Raw genomic sequence first — 16,633 nt, 5'->3', positions numbered from 1 at the left:
GCTGACGATATCCACAATAGGGTCATAAAAGCACACTGTGATGCATTGTGAATTCATCATGATATCAGTGCTATCTACCAATACCACTAAAACCTCGAATACTCGAAACCAGTATAGTGGTATAGACAACATATTGGTCAGCAACACTTGCATAAAGATGTTTTGAAGTCGGAAGAACTAAAGAATGCATGACGCATGACATACAAACCCACACCTTGGACTTCAGACTCCTCAAACTGACTCATCCTCAAGAAAATTAGATCTAACCCACCGGACCCAGCCAAGCAGCACGTAGATCATTTTCCAAATCACATGTATTTGGAAGGAACAGAGAATGCTATTGTGTGAGACGGTTCAGCTGGCAACATAAAATAGGGCCTACTTTAACGTAAATGTAATCTGAGAGGCTGCGAGGTAGGCCTGGTGTTTTGTTATTAACAGGTTCAGCAGTTCGTTGTTTTTCACACCTCGCTACGAGAAGAGCGTGTACACTCACCTAGAGGTCATGAACAATACGTTCATAATGGTTGCGTAATCACAAGAGGAGGTGAAACTATCCCTTTAAGAGACGATGACTGAGATCCTCAAAAAGGCGTACACCTTTAAAAGGCGGCACGAATTCAATACGGCTAAGATTCCTGCACACTAGAGCTTCAGCCTGGAGGGTAAAAAAAATACCTTTCACAAAGGAAACTAGTAGCTTAACACATTTTTAAGTCCTCCAAAGGCTTATTCTAAACGATGACTAACCAGTTGAGGATCAGGAGTGGCAAGATCTGCACACAGATTCAAAGAAGTAGCACCAAATTGTGACCTCTTTGACGCGGGAGAACACACATACACACACATAGAGGTGACACCTTGACGAGCTGTTGACATTCGTAGTTTTTAGTGAAAACATTAGACAGCCTTTTAAGAACTATTCCTTTTGCTTTTTTTCTTTGTATTATAATTCTTATTACTTAAGTGTATTTGAGCTGACAGAACATGTAAAGTTAACCACTTACAGTACAAGGGCCCACTTTAATTCCTCAAGCTTTTAAGCACATAACCTACATATCTGCTTCATGGTACTTAATGAATAATGCATAGTAGTTTTAAGATTAATAAATGAATAATCGTGCAGTTAAAGGATTTAAAAAGTACAGATAGCACATCGGAACTGGACTGACATCAAAAGAAAAGTCTGGGTAAGATATCAGAGGGAAGAAAATTATCTCTTTTTATCTTTTAAATAGGCTGTTTTTGGTATTGCGCCTTGATATACGTACTGACATATGTAAAGTGCCTCTATTCTGATTGGTTGCCCCATACTGTGCCTCATTCAAAAATCAGTGTGGGTTGAACCACTATATATATATATATATATATATATATATATATATATATATATATATATATTATATATATATATACATATACAACCTACTTAATTTTTAATGCAAGTCAATGGAACCAGACATTTTTACAAGTAATTTTTGGCCATTTCTTTGGGTCCATTCATCATGAAATTTACAAACAATGTAAAGGGCAACAGGCATTTTCAAATTATGTCAAAAACTGAAAAATAACAAAAATGGAGATACAAGGTTTTCTCCTGTCTATACCATTTCTTTTAAAAAAATACTAAAATACTCTGACATAGATGACCAAAATACTACTAAATATGATACAGGAGCGAGGTATGACATTTCACAGAATATAAGCACATCCTAATCCTAAGAGAAAGACATAGGGATTTGTTACCATATATGCGGTTCCACTATCCTCTGACATTGTTGTACATCGGTCATAACAGCCCTATTGAATTACGGTGTGCCATCTCAGGGAGGCACAGCCACACTGAATAGGATCAAGAGAGAAAACAGGAGAGCCTTTGAAAGTGTAAATCTAAGCAGAAAGGCTGGGCTTAGCAAGGAGCACACTTTCCACCTCTCAGTGTTCGGCTAAGATGGGCTGCAAAGAAGCAGTTTATTCTCTGAGCATTCCTACATTTGGTCACTGCTGAACTGTTACTTTTTTCCGCTGCTGGCTGATCTAGGTGCTTTTCAACCCCCTTGGCGTGCTGGACAAAGGCCTCTTTTGACCAATGCCAGAATAGGGACGGCAAAGTGTGTCGAGTTACACTCCAACAGGTTCCCCACACCGATTTCCAGCTGGTGAAATCACTGTCTCGTACTGTGTTTGGCCTGTCAGACACAATCTAAGCCCCCAAGAATGAAGGGGTAACAGATGAGACATGGTGTGAGGGTCCCGGTCTGGCCTGGCATTTTTTGGCAGGCCTTTATAAGGGTAAAAAAACACACACACACTAACAAGGACAGACCTTCACCAGCCATCGTACCCTGAGTTGGTCATTTTATCGGAAACACCTACCATACAGGTGCACTTTGTAGGTTCACAGTTATTGTACTGTTCATCAGCCTCTTTCTGCCCCATTAATCAATAAACAGACCACTAGAGGCTGATATAAAACACTCATGAAAAAAGGTGACATATTCAGAAACCAATCCCCCGTAGCAGGGTCCGATGGCATCATTCCACGGAAACCAAATTAGTGATTTTAACATAAAATTCTGGTGTACTCTGAGAAGAAAATACAAGGTTAACTGCTGCTGAATTATTTGGTTCACTGAGTTCAACATCTACAAAAATATGAAAGTCATGTCTAAATATTCTATTGTTTTCTAGGTGTTTTGAAGTATATGTTAAAAATCTTTTGCTTACCATCCAAAAGTCAAAAGGTCAGTGTGTACGAAATTTGGCATACATCTCCTTTTGAAACCCCACATCTATAATAAATAGAGGCTTATTCTAAAATTTTTGCACTGGTGTCATACCAACGCATAATGCATATGGTGCTTGGACCCTAATGATTGCTATTTGCGATGTAAATTGTAGAGGGTCATCTAGCTCTTGAATTTGGACCGCCCACAGAAATTGTACATCTACAATTTGTTCTACATCAATTTCAGAAGCAATCTAAATGGTAGCTGGCTTTCTTGGTTACTAACGATGATAATTTACATGCTAACCTTTTTTACGTCCACTGTTTGAAAGCTACTGAGGAAAGACCAATTTGCCAAATATGGCAAAAAATGAAACCAGATTCACAAAATGTGGCTATATTTTAGTTCATATTGGTCGAAAGTAATTAAATACTATATCTGTGGTTTGGCTGAATAATGACTGTAAGATTTTTTTGTTTGTTTTCTTTTGAAAAGAAAAACTTTTCAAATCTACAGAATTCATGGAAACGGCACATTCAGCATTCATAATGGCAAATTTCGACAGAAGAGGACCACTGCTTACCAGATATTATTTGAGTGAAAAAATTACCATTTCAGAGACACGCTCTTCTCATGACTTCAGAGGAATTCCCTTAAAAAATTCCTTCCTCCTAAAAAAAGTTCTTAAAGTTAGATTTAACTCGAAAAACAGAAAGGCTCTAATTTGAAGTGACGCTGGGATGAATTATAAAACATTAGCATGTTTTCTCGAAGACCAAACCGGTTTACGTCATTCAGGTCCTCATGTCTCTGTATAGCCTGAGGCCAGAGATGGAGCCGCCAGAGAATTCCCAGAATGCTGCCTTAGTGAAGTCTCTAATTGATGGTCCAGGTCCCTTCAATTGCTGCAGTAGATGTGGTCAAGCCAGAAAAGAGATATTAATGCAATACGTCTACTGGCATTTTCACTTCAACCTCAGTGAAGCCAGAGAGTCTGGAGGCCTTTAACTTATCTGATGAGCCCTCAGACCCACATCCTAAGTCAAAGTGAATTTACAGGCAAATACTGACATTACAGTGGAATCTGCGGGAGAAGGAGATCTTGCAGTGTGAAAAAAAAGAGAACAGCTTCTGCAAGTAATTCTCTTCGTACTCTTATAGAGTCAGAGACGCTATCAAATTTAGATTTACATTCTGAAGTCACAGGTTCAAACCTGCATTTCTGGCTTTTTTCATTCATTTTGAAGTCAATAAGTGATCAAACTGTGTATTCAACAATAACTTTTCATTAAAACCAAATTATTAAATATCTCCCTTTCTTCTTAACAACACAAACTTGCTGTCAATTTAAAGTTTAGAATCTTCACTTTCAACAAACTTTCTGTGTTTATTTCAATGAGCTATGACAATGAGAATTGTGAATTAACACTCTTTAGCCATCACCTACGACTTATAATGATTAAAAATGTGAAATGATATCAAGCGACAGCTTGTTATAGAAAATGGCCTCACATATTTCAGTCCCAACTGTCCCAGCATGACCCTCACTGTCTTTTCTCCATTCCCCCCTTTTGGCTCCAGACCGAGACCACATCCACACATTTAAGTGTGTGTGTGCTCTCCACATGCCTCTGAATGAGTCTGCAAGATTAAACATGAATCAGATTCCTTTCCTGTTCATTTAACCGAGATACAGAACGCTACTCACACTGTTATTGTAGCCTAATTGATGGTCAGGTTTCTTTTTGTTGCACATCTGATGGCTCTCTGAAGTTTGTGCTCAGGGCAAGGTAATTTGTGGAGGAGTTGCTACAAAGCCCTACAGTTTCTGTACTTCAGTATATCAGCATATTGGTGCAACGGTTTAGTTGTAGCAATATAGCTAAATAAAAACTTGAATTCCACAGATTTTTCAAAATTTCTACATAATTAAATTGAGATGTAAACAGAGTCATTCAGATTCTAGACACCAACTTAAATGTACCAACTTAGAGTGGTGGTGTTAGGAGCCTGGGGTTGTTATGACAACAACACAAATATAACCATTTTATTTATTATGAAAAAACAACCACTGAATCTTGAGTTTTTATATGTAATGTTGATAATAATAAAGTAGTGGTAAGGCCAGAATCATATCTCAGAACTATCGTAAGACAATGTCTCAGGCATCAGGATGTTTATTCATAACTATTCCACATAACTTTTGTGAAGCAGCTTTAGAGGTGTTGAAGATGCTTTGTTTGAAGCCACTTTGAAATTTCTCAGTACTGCTCAGTACTACTACTGTCATGAACAACAGAATAAGGAAAATGTTCCAAATCATATATGCCCAGTTGTCATTAGTGCATATGTTAACAATCAGAAATGCCAGCTTGACAACTAAATAAAGACAGTATCTGCTAGTCTTTGTGGATTCCCAGAATTCAGAGTTCAGACAGTGCACATTTCAAGAGACTGAAAGTGCAATGCGGTCAAAGCATGATCGTGTCAGGCTTGGTAATCTAATATAAGTTTCAATAGACACGGAGGACAGATATAGCAGCTGCAAAAGAGGTTTGTGTGAGCATAGGCGAAGGATGGCACGGGGCAAATTCCACTCACAGGGAGTGGGAGAGGGAAGGGGCAGAAGAACAGATAACTAACAGCACTTATCTGCATTTACAGATGGGACATAAATATGCTGTGCATTTCTGCATAAGAAACAGAGACTGATGGACACACCCTTTTATGCATTTTTTTCATATATAGCACTTTCATATACAGTACTGTGCAAACGTTTTACGCACCCAAGACAATTATATATATATATATATATATATATATATATATATATATATATATATATATATATATGTACATACATAAAAAGCTATTTGTCTAGGATGTAAGTGTTGCAATATAATAAGGAGTGACTGTATGTATATCAGCATTTTATTTAACCATTACCAAACCCACTTTACTTTCAAGATAAATGGTTTTAAACAGTTTGCTTAGGTGCCTAAGACTTTTTCGTTCATGATTATATATTTTTTTTGGAAGCTTTGAAAGGCTACACACAGTTTGCCATTGTTCATATAAATACACTTTTTATTGTTTGGCCTTTTTAAAAACTCAGATTACTAAAATAATCTTCAAAGTAATCAGTAGATTACTTAATTGCTCACATAGCCTAATAAATAGTGACACCCCTAGTTAGTTTGTAGCTAGTGTTTAAATACTTAGTTTAAATATGCTACTCATCCACTAAAAAGACTAGCCACTGATACGGTCCACATATCATATAACAAGCTGAGCAAATGGACTTTCTGCGGAAAAAGCATGTACGATTTAGTGAAGCAGCTCAGTAAACAACACTCAGTGCCCCTCAAGGTACATTATTCTAAGCTGAGGGTGGACGCGACATGCAAACTTCTAACACCAGACGCCCTCACCCGCAGGGCTAGAGGTCAAAGGTCAGAGGGTCATGTGTAGTAAGTAGCCTTACACCTGGAGTAAAGAGTGCTTGTTAAGACGTCAAGAAGAGAAAGGATGAGCAGGACAGGGCTCATATTAACCCCAGTGGTGATTTATAAACTAGGCCTGTCTGTGCTTATGAGACTATGAGACACTTTCTTTCTTTCTTACTTTTGTTCAGATGCTATATAGCTGTGGCTGTCTAAACACAGCTGGACGCTGCCTACTGTTTCCCACACACTCTTACGACTCATACAGGACACAAGCTACCCTCTTCTGCACACTAATGTACACCTTTAACTACACTACCACCACAGGGCGCACATATTTTTCAACAATTGTCTACACATTCAAGGTACAACTAAGGTCAAATTAAATTCAGGAAAGCAATTCAATCTGTCAAATATCCTAATTGCGGGTAAATGTATTGGGTAATTGTCACACAACGTCCTGTAATGATGAGTGTGGCTTAAGTGGTGATACATGTCTTTTTTAGCCTGTATTAACCAATTAATCTGATAACATTCACAGACAGGTTTATTATTCAGTAACTACATGTAAGAAAAATGTTACTGTTAAGTTATAGCAGTGTTACAGCAGTGGGTAATAAACGTCTGGTCCTTCCAAGGGGTCTGTGAAGGTCAAGAGGTTAACTCCTTAACTCCTTAACTGCAGGCTTTAAGGTACAGTTATCAATCTTAAGACTTATTATTGAGTTACTACCTAAATGATACAGTGTGCTGTAGACTTTAAAAAGTTATACCTTTTTAGTTTTGAGTTTAAGAAACATAAAATATTAAGTTAACAAAAAATCAGTTTTTCACAGGTTGACCTACTTTTTAAAGACAAAACAACAAATCATTTTTATTAGAGACTGGCGATTTGGCAAAAATATAATATTGTGATACCTCAAGAAATTTTCACATTTAAATAGGACTAATTTTGCTCTCTTTATAATGAAACATGCAGTTTGTCAGTATTCTACAACATAACTGTAAATAATTTACATAATTTACAATACTATTGCACAATACTCTACAGTATAAGTCCTGACGATATACACAATATGTTCAGAAAAGCATATTGCATTGTTTTGTGACATGATTTATAACGATAATGATATGTATTGCCATACTGCCCAGCCCTATTTTTACTATTAGGAAACACACATTTCACTAAAATGCTGTAAGAAAAATGACATAAAAATCATTCAGTTTCAGTAGGCCCTAATTTCAAGATCCAAAAAAGCGCAGTGCACTCTTCATTCAAAAAATTAACAAAGGAGTGAATAGGCTGTCTGACCTACAAACTGAAAATATGTTTTTAACATTTTAATTTTACATCAATTTTATCCATTATATGCTGACTCTGCTCTATGTGTACAGCTGGCGCGACACTGGGTTTAAAACTGAGATAAACTTGAGCATTCCTGGGCAAGAAATGTGAAAAAGCCCAGCTATGAGAGGCCTGCAGCGGTGAGCAGGGTCAAAGCCAGCCCACCAGCAGCCGCAGCCGCTGCGGCCGCAGGGCACAGGCTTAAAACCTGCCTCATATACATGTAACAGCAAGCTCACACTGCTAACGGTGGGCTTGGTTATGTAAAGATTATTTAGCACCTATCATCTCTTTGGACACAACAAACAGCATCATGTCAAGTGAAGAAAGCTAAGATGTCCACCTTCATATGTCTAGTCTTTGAGCGTTGGCCTCCAGAGCTGTTTAGGCATTGTCAAAAGGCTTATCATGTGTATTTATCCGGCCAAACAAAGCAGATAGGCAACGGACCAAAATCAATACTTCTCTCCATGATGGAGAGACACCATGTTAGCACAGAGACCCCTCAGATGACAGAAAAGCTTGACTGATACAGATAAGGCAGATTGGGTTGCAGCTAGAACACATAACCCTCACTGCCACTTGTTTGCGGTCCTCACTGTGTTTTTGTAAGGAAGACAGGCCTTTGTTGTGACTGGGATGTTAACCTACTTCTATCAGAAGGGGAAATCTGGAAGTTCTTGTGTTTCTGAGGGGGTAAGATAACTACCCGATGCTCATCCGATGGAAAAAACACCTGTTCAGGCAGTGAGAGATGAAAAACTTCCTGTGGTTTTGATATTGCATTCTACTTACTGGAGCACAAGCATTAGACCTCCATTAATTAAGCCTTTAAAGAGGAATTCCACTGATTTCTCTACATAATTCAGTCACTATGGTGTAAACAAAGTGGAGTGGTTTGATGTGAAATGGTTTACTGTAGAGAACCTTACCAACTCTAATTTTCTCCACAGTGGTGCTGATAGAAACCAGGGGTCATGATGTCTACAACACAAATATAGACATTTCATTTATATCCAAAAGCTACTAACGAACCTACACGTGTCTACTGAGTTCTTTTATGTAATGTTGATAAAGGTCAAACAGCGGTACGTCTGGAAAAATACGTTTTTGTTGGGGACTATTTTGCCTTACAACACCCTGCATGTATCTCTCCACCATGAATGGCTTTAAAAATTATGCTTAAGGCCAAAACCTTATCTTGAAACTATCATAAAACATGTCTCAGGCATCAGGGAGCATATTTATAATTATTTCATGTAATAACTTTCTGTGATGTAGCTTTTAGAAGCATTGAACTCTTCAGACATCTGGTTCCCTTCACCACCACTGTGAACAATTCTGACTCAGTAAGTTTCTCTAGAATAAAGCATTTCACATCAAACCACTCTGAATGACTTTGTTTACATCTTATCCATTAAATTATGCAGACATGTTGAACAAATTGGTGGAATTCTTTTTTTTAGTGATGCAACAAAACACAACATCGATTGTATTTTACAATTATGGTACACTGGAGGTACCTCTTCATCAGCTAAAAGCTTCAATTTCATTAGAGGCATGCTGAGGTGCAGCTCTGAGCCTGTTTCAGATTGTGCCCTTAAGGCTGTTTCTTCTCCTTGAGCCAGGGGTGAAGAGGTCACATAACCAGTGTTAATGGTTACCTAACATTTGACATGGCTGAGTGTGTGTGGCATGGAGAAGGGGGATGATACGCATTAGTGTAATGAGAGTGTGAGCGAAACAAAGAAGCATTTACACTTGTATGCAAAAGTTTGGGTGTCCCTGGAAAAAAAACCCTTTTATTTTATTTAATTTTATTTTATTTTCTAAGTGAAATTTAACACATCCTCTACACAGGGACACACTTCTCTGTATAAGATGTACATTTTAATGCACTATCACAGTTTATGTGCTGAATTTAACACATTGTAAAATTAAATAAAACATAAAATGTTGCCAGTGAAAGTTACGGCACATTTTATATTTCATGTTTTATTTTTTTCCAATTTTTTAAACTGTTTATATGTCACAAACTGTAACTGTAAAATACAAGTAAACAGAAATTGTACACTTAAAATTAGAAAGTACCAAAATTAAGGGTGCTCTCTGTAGAGGATGTGCCAGCTTACTTTTACTAACAAGAATCAACAACACGTCATTTGACGGGGGATGTTCAAATGTTTGTATGTTTTACATATATTGTTATTCATTAATAAGTTATGTTACATAATAACATTGTATAAAAATAACTTACAACTTATACAGTATAGATTTAAATACTAAAAACAGACACCAAAACATGAACCAGTAGTTTATTTTTGGGAACAAGAAAAAGTTATCACATGTTTAAAAGGTTGTTAATAAATAATAAATTGTGTTTACACAATCTCTTATCTATTTATAGTAATTTCCTGTCATGAAATTCATGAATAGTTTCATCAGTGAGAACTGGTCAGCACATTTTAAATCTGAGGCATTCTGGATATTAATTTAACTATAAATTCATTCTCGTTGGCACACAGCTTTTTACCTATTATTATATATTAAATATATATTATTATATATTAAAAACCTGAATTTTTACAGTAGTTAGCATCATATTAGAACTGTTTTCATTTTGTACATGTATTTGCAAAAACTTGTAATTGTAAACTATTTAAAAATAACTGACTCCAAACTATATATATATATGTATATATATATATATATATATATATATATATATATATAATATATATATATATATATATATATATATACACACTACATCCAGAGAGAGAGAGAGAGAGAGAGACAGAGAGACAGATCTAAAAGGAAAGGGGGTAGTGGTCATGGAGACAGCCAGTGTGACATTGTTATGAATGAGATGAACACAAGTGAATGCTGGCCATTGCTACCACATAAAGGCCGAACAATGACCCTGAGCATGGACACTGAGCTGAAGAAGAGCCATCAGAACAACAAAGAATCAGCCATAAAGCCACCAACGACAGACAAGAGAGCAGGGGAGACTTGCTGAGGGAACGCTATGCAAAAATGCAGGTTGCAAATGAGCAGGAAGGGGAATGTGTGACAGAAACAAAAAGGGAGGGAAAGTAAAGGAGAAAGAAAGACTAAGAGGATTGTAACATCTGAAACCCTAATGCCATTTGAATAAGAGAGAGATAGAAAGAGAAAAAGAGTGAGAACAACTGAAAAGAGCAAGAGTGCAGTAATGTAGGCCAGTAATGACCTGACAAGCTCAGACCTACAGACCCAGAGCAAGACTGAAATTCCAGTACACATTAATGTGCTCTTACTTTAAAGTTTAGCCAGCAAGTCAAGGACAACGTATGTATTAACTCCCACACTCCAAAAGGCCATCCTTGCAAAAAAAGCCTTGGCATTTTAACTGAAACCTTTCAGCACAATGTAGGACTGAAAAAGACACACAGCTTTAATTAAGTTTAAAATTCTTTGATTTAGGATAATCAGTTCATCACGTTCTGGTAACAGAACGTGATGAACAACTAAATTTCCTGTCACAGGCTCACCTGAAGCACTGACTTGAAGGAAGAGATGAATATTAAATAAAGGATCAGCGGGAAATACTTTTTGAACTTGTTTTAAAAGGCAGAGTAATCAATCCAGTAAAAGGTGCCAGCATAAATTATTTTTACCGGCGCAAAACTTCAAAGACAAGCAATTTCATTCTTACATAAAGAAGGTGATTCCTCCCACCAACAGCAGTGCAATAAACCTCACAAACAGCTCCAAAGCAGCAGAACAGGATCCTGCTAGCCTGGAGCAGACTCAAACTAAACATGGGTAGCACTTCAGAGCAGCACACCGAACACAGCATCTGACTCAGTCTGGCTCACTTCAACTGAGATCCATATTACACAATAACTACTACATGCATCTGTAGTACTGGTACGAGTCCTGATCGATGGAACAAAACCTAATATCTCAAATTTTGTCTTTTTCTTTCTTTCTTTTTGATAATTTAACAATGCCAGTTGCTTTTACATTCTTATAAAATTTCACAATGAATAGGCCAATAGGAATAGTGCAAAACTACTTTAAAAAGTCTTGTTACGTTGACCTACATTAAAAGTAATGTGTTATCCATCACTTGTAAAGTTACCATTTTGTAGACAAAAGATTTTGTTCCAACAAATATATAACAATGAAATAAGATCTCTATCACTTTTTAAGATGCTTATAAGTGTTTTCCTGTTTGGACATAGAGCCCCTGGACAATCACTTAATGCAACACCACAGCAATATATGAGTAAGGATCTTACCTGTGACTGACACTTTCATTGTAGCCTCCAATGGTCTGTTGTTGTCCAGATCCTTGCTCAGTTTCAGCTCCCCAGTATCCGGATTCAGGATTAGCAGACTAAGCTCATTCCCCTCCACAAAGCTATACTTCAGTTTATCTGACACATCCGGATCATGAGCTGGCACCTTCCCTATAACCCCTGTGGGAAAGCTGTTGGATTTATTGGTGACATAGTTGTTGAAGATGATCTCAAAATTCTGCAGGACAGGTTCATTGTCATTAACATCAACCAGACGGATGTGGACAGTGGCCCTGCTGACTAGCGGCGCAGATGTGGCCTGCACTACTATCACATACTCTGTCTTGGTCTCGTAGTCTAAATCCGTGAGCGCTTTTAGGTCCCCAGTGAAGATATCCAAGTCAAACACCTCAGGTATGTTTCCTTCCACTATCTGGTACATGATCTGAGCGTTGGTTCCTTCATCCGGGTCCGTAGCAGTAATCCGGGCCACCACAGAGTCCAAAGGGCTATTCTCCTTGACATCAATGTACAGCTCATCTTTCTCAAACACCGGGGCATTGTCATTAATGTCCAGGACTGACACCTGGATCTCCACTTCAGCTTTGAGTGGAGGGATTCCTCTGTCTACTGCATAGGCTTTCAGATTGTAGACAGGAACGTTCTCCCTGTCCAGCTTCCGGTTGGTTCTGATGATGCCTGAGAACTGCTCGATGATGAAGTCTCCCTCACCATCATCACCACCCTGGAAGGTGTAGCTCACCCTGCCGTTGGACCCAGAGTCCCTGTCTGAGGCGGAGATTTGGAGGACGCTGGTGTACGGAAGGGCATCTTCAAACACGGTGCCTTGGTACTTCTCTCGGCCAAACTGAGGGGAGTTATCATTAGCATCCTCCACAATGATCTCCACATAGGTGGTGTCTGACTTTTGGGGGATGCCGTTGTCACGGGCAATGATGGCCAATGTGTAGGAGGCCTGGTCCTCATAATCAATTTCAATCTGCGTGGTGATGGCACCCGTGTCTGGGTCTATCTTAAACTGCGGCACATTGTCCTCCATGCTGTAGGTAATGCGGGCGTTCTCACCCGTGTCCTCATCTGTAGCGCTGATGACCACTACGGTTGACCCAATGGGCTTGTCCTCGCTGATCAGAACCTGGTAGTTGGCACTCTGGAACACAGGCCTGTGCGTGTTGGCGTCGGTGACGTTGATGAAGACCTGTGCTGTGTCGTAACGCGTGCCATCTGAAGCAGTGATTGTCAGAACATACTGGCGCTCCTGCTTGTAGTCCAATGGCAATGCTAAAGTGATCAGGCCGCCGCCACTCTGACTGGTGATGGCAAACCTATTCCGGGTGTTGCCACTGGATATTTGATATGTCACCACACTGTTGATGTCCCGGTCCACAGCTGTCACCGTCAGCACGCTGGTTCCAACCAGGGCGTCCTCGTTAATTTTCAATGAGTAGACCTTTTCTGTGAAAGTGGGCACATTGTCATTCACATCCAGCACTGTGATGCTAACACTAGCAGAAGAGGACATTGAAGGACTTCCATTATCTCTGGCTTCCACGCCAAAGGTGTAAAACTCTGTGGTTTCTCTGTCCAATTCAATGCTGACTGTAATCCAGCCTGTGCTGTTGTTGATGGTGAAGGGGAAGCCCGGTGAAGTGTCCGTGAGGCGGTAATCCAAGCGAGCATTCTCCCCAGCGTCAGAGTCAATAGCCTGGATATGAATTACTGAGTACCCAATGGGTACATTCTCCAAAACAGTGGCCTGGAAAGGAGTGCTCACAAACATGGGGGCGTTATCATTCACATCAACCACTTGTACAATCACTATTCCTGTGCTGTTAATGAGAGGAGGTCTGCCTCCATCCTGGGCCTTGATACGCAGGTTATATTCCCTGTTTGTTTCGTAATCTAGTGGATTTATGACATCAATAACGCCAGTTGGAGAGTGAATGTAAAACTGGCCCCTCACATTGCCGTTAATAATACTATAATGAACTTTAGCATTGTTGCCCTCATCTCTGTCAGTGGCCTTCACCTGTGCCACCTTGGTGTTGACAGGCACGTTCTCAGGCACCTGCACCACGTACCTCTTTTCACTAAACTGAGGATAGTTGTCATTCTCATCTTCTACCGTTATATGTACTGTGGCTGTCGCACTAAGCGGCCCTGGGTCCTTCCCTTGGTCATTTGCCTCCACTATTAACAGATATTGTGCCATGGTCTCTCTATCTGGGCGCACTCTGACTTTCACAAGCCCGTTCCGCGAATCGATCTCAAAAACAGAGTTCACGCCATCACCGTTCACAATTTTATAGATCATGTTGGCATTGGAAGGTGCGTCTTCATCAGTGGCCCTCACCGTCATCACTTCAAAGCCTACTTCTACATTCTCACGGATGCTAACCCTATATTCAGTCTGCTCAAAAACAGGGCCGTGGTCATTGGTGTCGCTGACCGTGACTGTAAGGTAAGACGTGGCCGAGCGCCGGGGAGTCCCACTGTCTGTGGCGGTTACTTTAAAAACATGAGTGTCCTTAAATTCCCTGTCTAAGAGCCTCTGTGTTTCAACGCTCCCCATCTCCGGGTCTATCTTAAAGTAGTCGCTCGATCTGCTGTCGAACAAAGCCTCCATGCCATACTCTATTCTCCCAGCCTCTCCACTGTCTGCATCAATGGCTTTGACTGTGATAACATGCGTTCCCGCGGGCTCATTCTCAGGAACGGACACTTGATAATTGGGCAACTGGAAAACTGGAGCCGAATTCACCGCCCTCCTCCTGCGTGACTTCCATTTTTGAGATGTGCGCTGACCTCTGGAGGGGTCAGCAGTGATGAACCGTAGCCTGATGTGCATGGTGATGTCACCCAGCCTACACACCACCTCCTTCTCCTCTCTCCCCTCCCCTCTGGACAAACAGTAGTCATCCTCAACGAATAAACTCCCATTAGAAAGAAACACATTCAAGTCTTTTGCAGTGCACCAATGACGAGAGGAGTCCTCGGTGTGACGCGCAAAGGCAGGCACGTAGTCCTCAAGGTGGAGGAGCAACACACCTGAAGATAAGCAGGAGGTTGCTCCCAAGTCATAATGGAGGTGGACGTGAACATCGAGCGCGTGCACGGAGCTCTTTCTCCTGCGCTTGCTGAAGCAGTGCCGGCCGTGCACGAACACGTTAAAGCGCGTGCGCACCAAGTCCTCCGATGTGAGAGAGTTTATCTGGAAGTTCAGGGGAACCGGGTAGGTTTCGTTGAAGCTCGCGCAGTCCGCCTCGCGCGCGAGACTCACCTGGCCGTCCCGCTCGTGCACTTTCACCAAACCCCCAGTCCTGGATCTCGGAGATAAAGTCCTGTCAAGCGTGTAAGTCCAGCCAGGTCCGAGCGAGAGGTTCGCCAAAGCGGCTCCGGCGTGTAAAGTGTCCGACAGATGCAGGTCGAAACCTCCACAGAGAGAAGACACGCCGAGGAGGAGAAACAAACACATCCAGCACACGGCCACCTCCATACTTCAGAAAAGAGGTGGAAAAAAACACTCTCCGACTCCGCTCTCCCTCACTTAGATATCCAAACTCCGAGCGCAGGTCCTCAGCTCTCCTTCTCCCAACACTTCGACTTTCTTTTGTCCTTCATGGTAGTTTTCTTATCGTCGAAAGGAGAAAAAGGAGAAAGAAAACATGAAAATCGCACACTTACACACGCGTAAGCGCGCTCCTCCCGGAGGATCCATAGGCTGCAGTGTCACTTAGTCCACGTTAAGTTTTAAATGACGACAAAATGGCTCCTCCGCGCGCGTCTCCTCCTCCTCCTCCTCCCTCTCCCTCAGAGGGTGATTAGCATAAACCTGCTGTGAGCAGCCTGCTCCTGGGGGCTTTCACTCCCCAAGCTCACCTTCAGACATGGAGAACATTACGACACTTTAAAACTCGCTTCACTACAGTGTGAGGCTCATTTTAGACCTTACATTACTCTACAGTTTAGCCTACCTGACCATTTACCTCCAAACTTACCTTAAACCGCAGGCTTCGTTACAGTAAACGTTAGCCCTGCTAAAGACTATTAGAAACCATTGGAATTAAAGCCTCATGGCTAAATGGTTTGTATGGTGTGTTCAGCTGGGACAGCTTACCTTTAAACTTACATTACTTTGTAACTTACTTAGCAACCTACACAAAGGCGTACCTACAACAACTGACCACAAAATAAGAGTTGAGACTTACTTTACGACTTTCGCATCCTTAAACATGAAGAATTGACCTTAAAACTGGCGTTACAACAGGTTTTAAGACTTAAAGGGGAACTCCACCGACTTTTCAAAATTTCTACATAATTAAACGGTTGAGATGTAAAAAGTCGTTCAGAGTGGTTTGATGTGAAATGCTCCACTCTAGAGGAATTTACAGAGTCAATTTTGTTTACAGTGGTGGTTATATGACACGTCTGAGTTTAATGCCTCTAAAAGCTCCCTCACCGAAATGAAATGAAATGGTTATTTATACACTGCCTGATCCATTTGTTCTGATACATTCATGGTACATGCAGGCGTCATGAGGGACAATAGTCCTCAAAGAAAACTTATTTTTTCAGGTTTATGACTATATGATCATCATCAACATTAAATGCAAAAACTCAGAAGGCACGTAAGGGTTTACTGGTGATTCTGGACAGTAAATAAAATTTACTTTTTACTAATTTGCTGTTTTGCATTATGGACATTGAGAGCCCTGGTTCCTATCACCACCACTGTAAAGAAATCTGAATTGGCAAGTTTCTCTACAAATGAACTATTTCACATCAAACTGACTGAATGTTTCCATC

At 40.3% G+C, this 16,633-nt stretch overlaps 1 protein-coding gene across 4 annotated transcripts in view; it reads right to left on the bottom strand.

The window, feature by feature from the left end:
- Nucleotides 1-15,627, bottom strand: part of celsr1a (cadherin EGF LAG seven-pass G-type receptor 1a) — a 118,481-nt gene extending 102,854 nt beyond the window's left edge. For all 4 annotated transcript variants that reach the window (XM_036577356.1, XM_036577355.1, XM_036577357.1 and 1 more), the window contains exon 1: nucleotides 11,807-15,627. In XM_036577356.1, coding sequence (XP_036433249.1) covers nucleotides 11,807-15,323 — 3,517 coding nt within the window. In that variant the 5' untranslated portion in view covers nucleotides 15,324-15,627. The remainder of the gene's footprint in view (nucleotides 1-11,806) is intronic.
- Between the last annotated feature and the right edge of the window lie 1,006 nt (nucleotides 15,628-16,633).

The sequence above is a fragment of the Colossoma macropomum genome, unplaced genomic scaffold (assembly GCF_904425465.1).
Source record: "Colossoma macropomum unplaced genomic scaffold, Colossoma_macropomum, whole genome shotgun sequence".
NCBI lineage: Eukaryota > Metazoa > Chordata > Actinopteri > Characiformes > Serrasalmidae > Colossoma > Colossoma macropomum.
The sequence above is the reverse complement of the archived record's forward strand: the minus strand, read 5'-3'. Positions and strand labels throughout refer to the sequence as shown.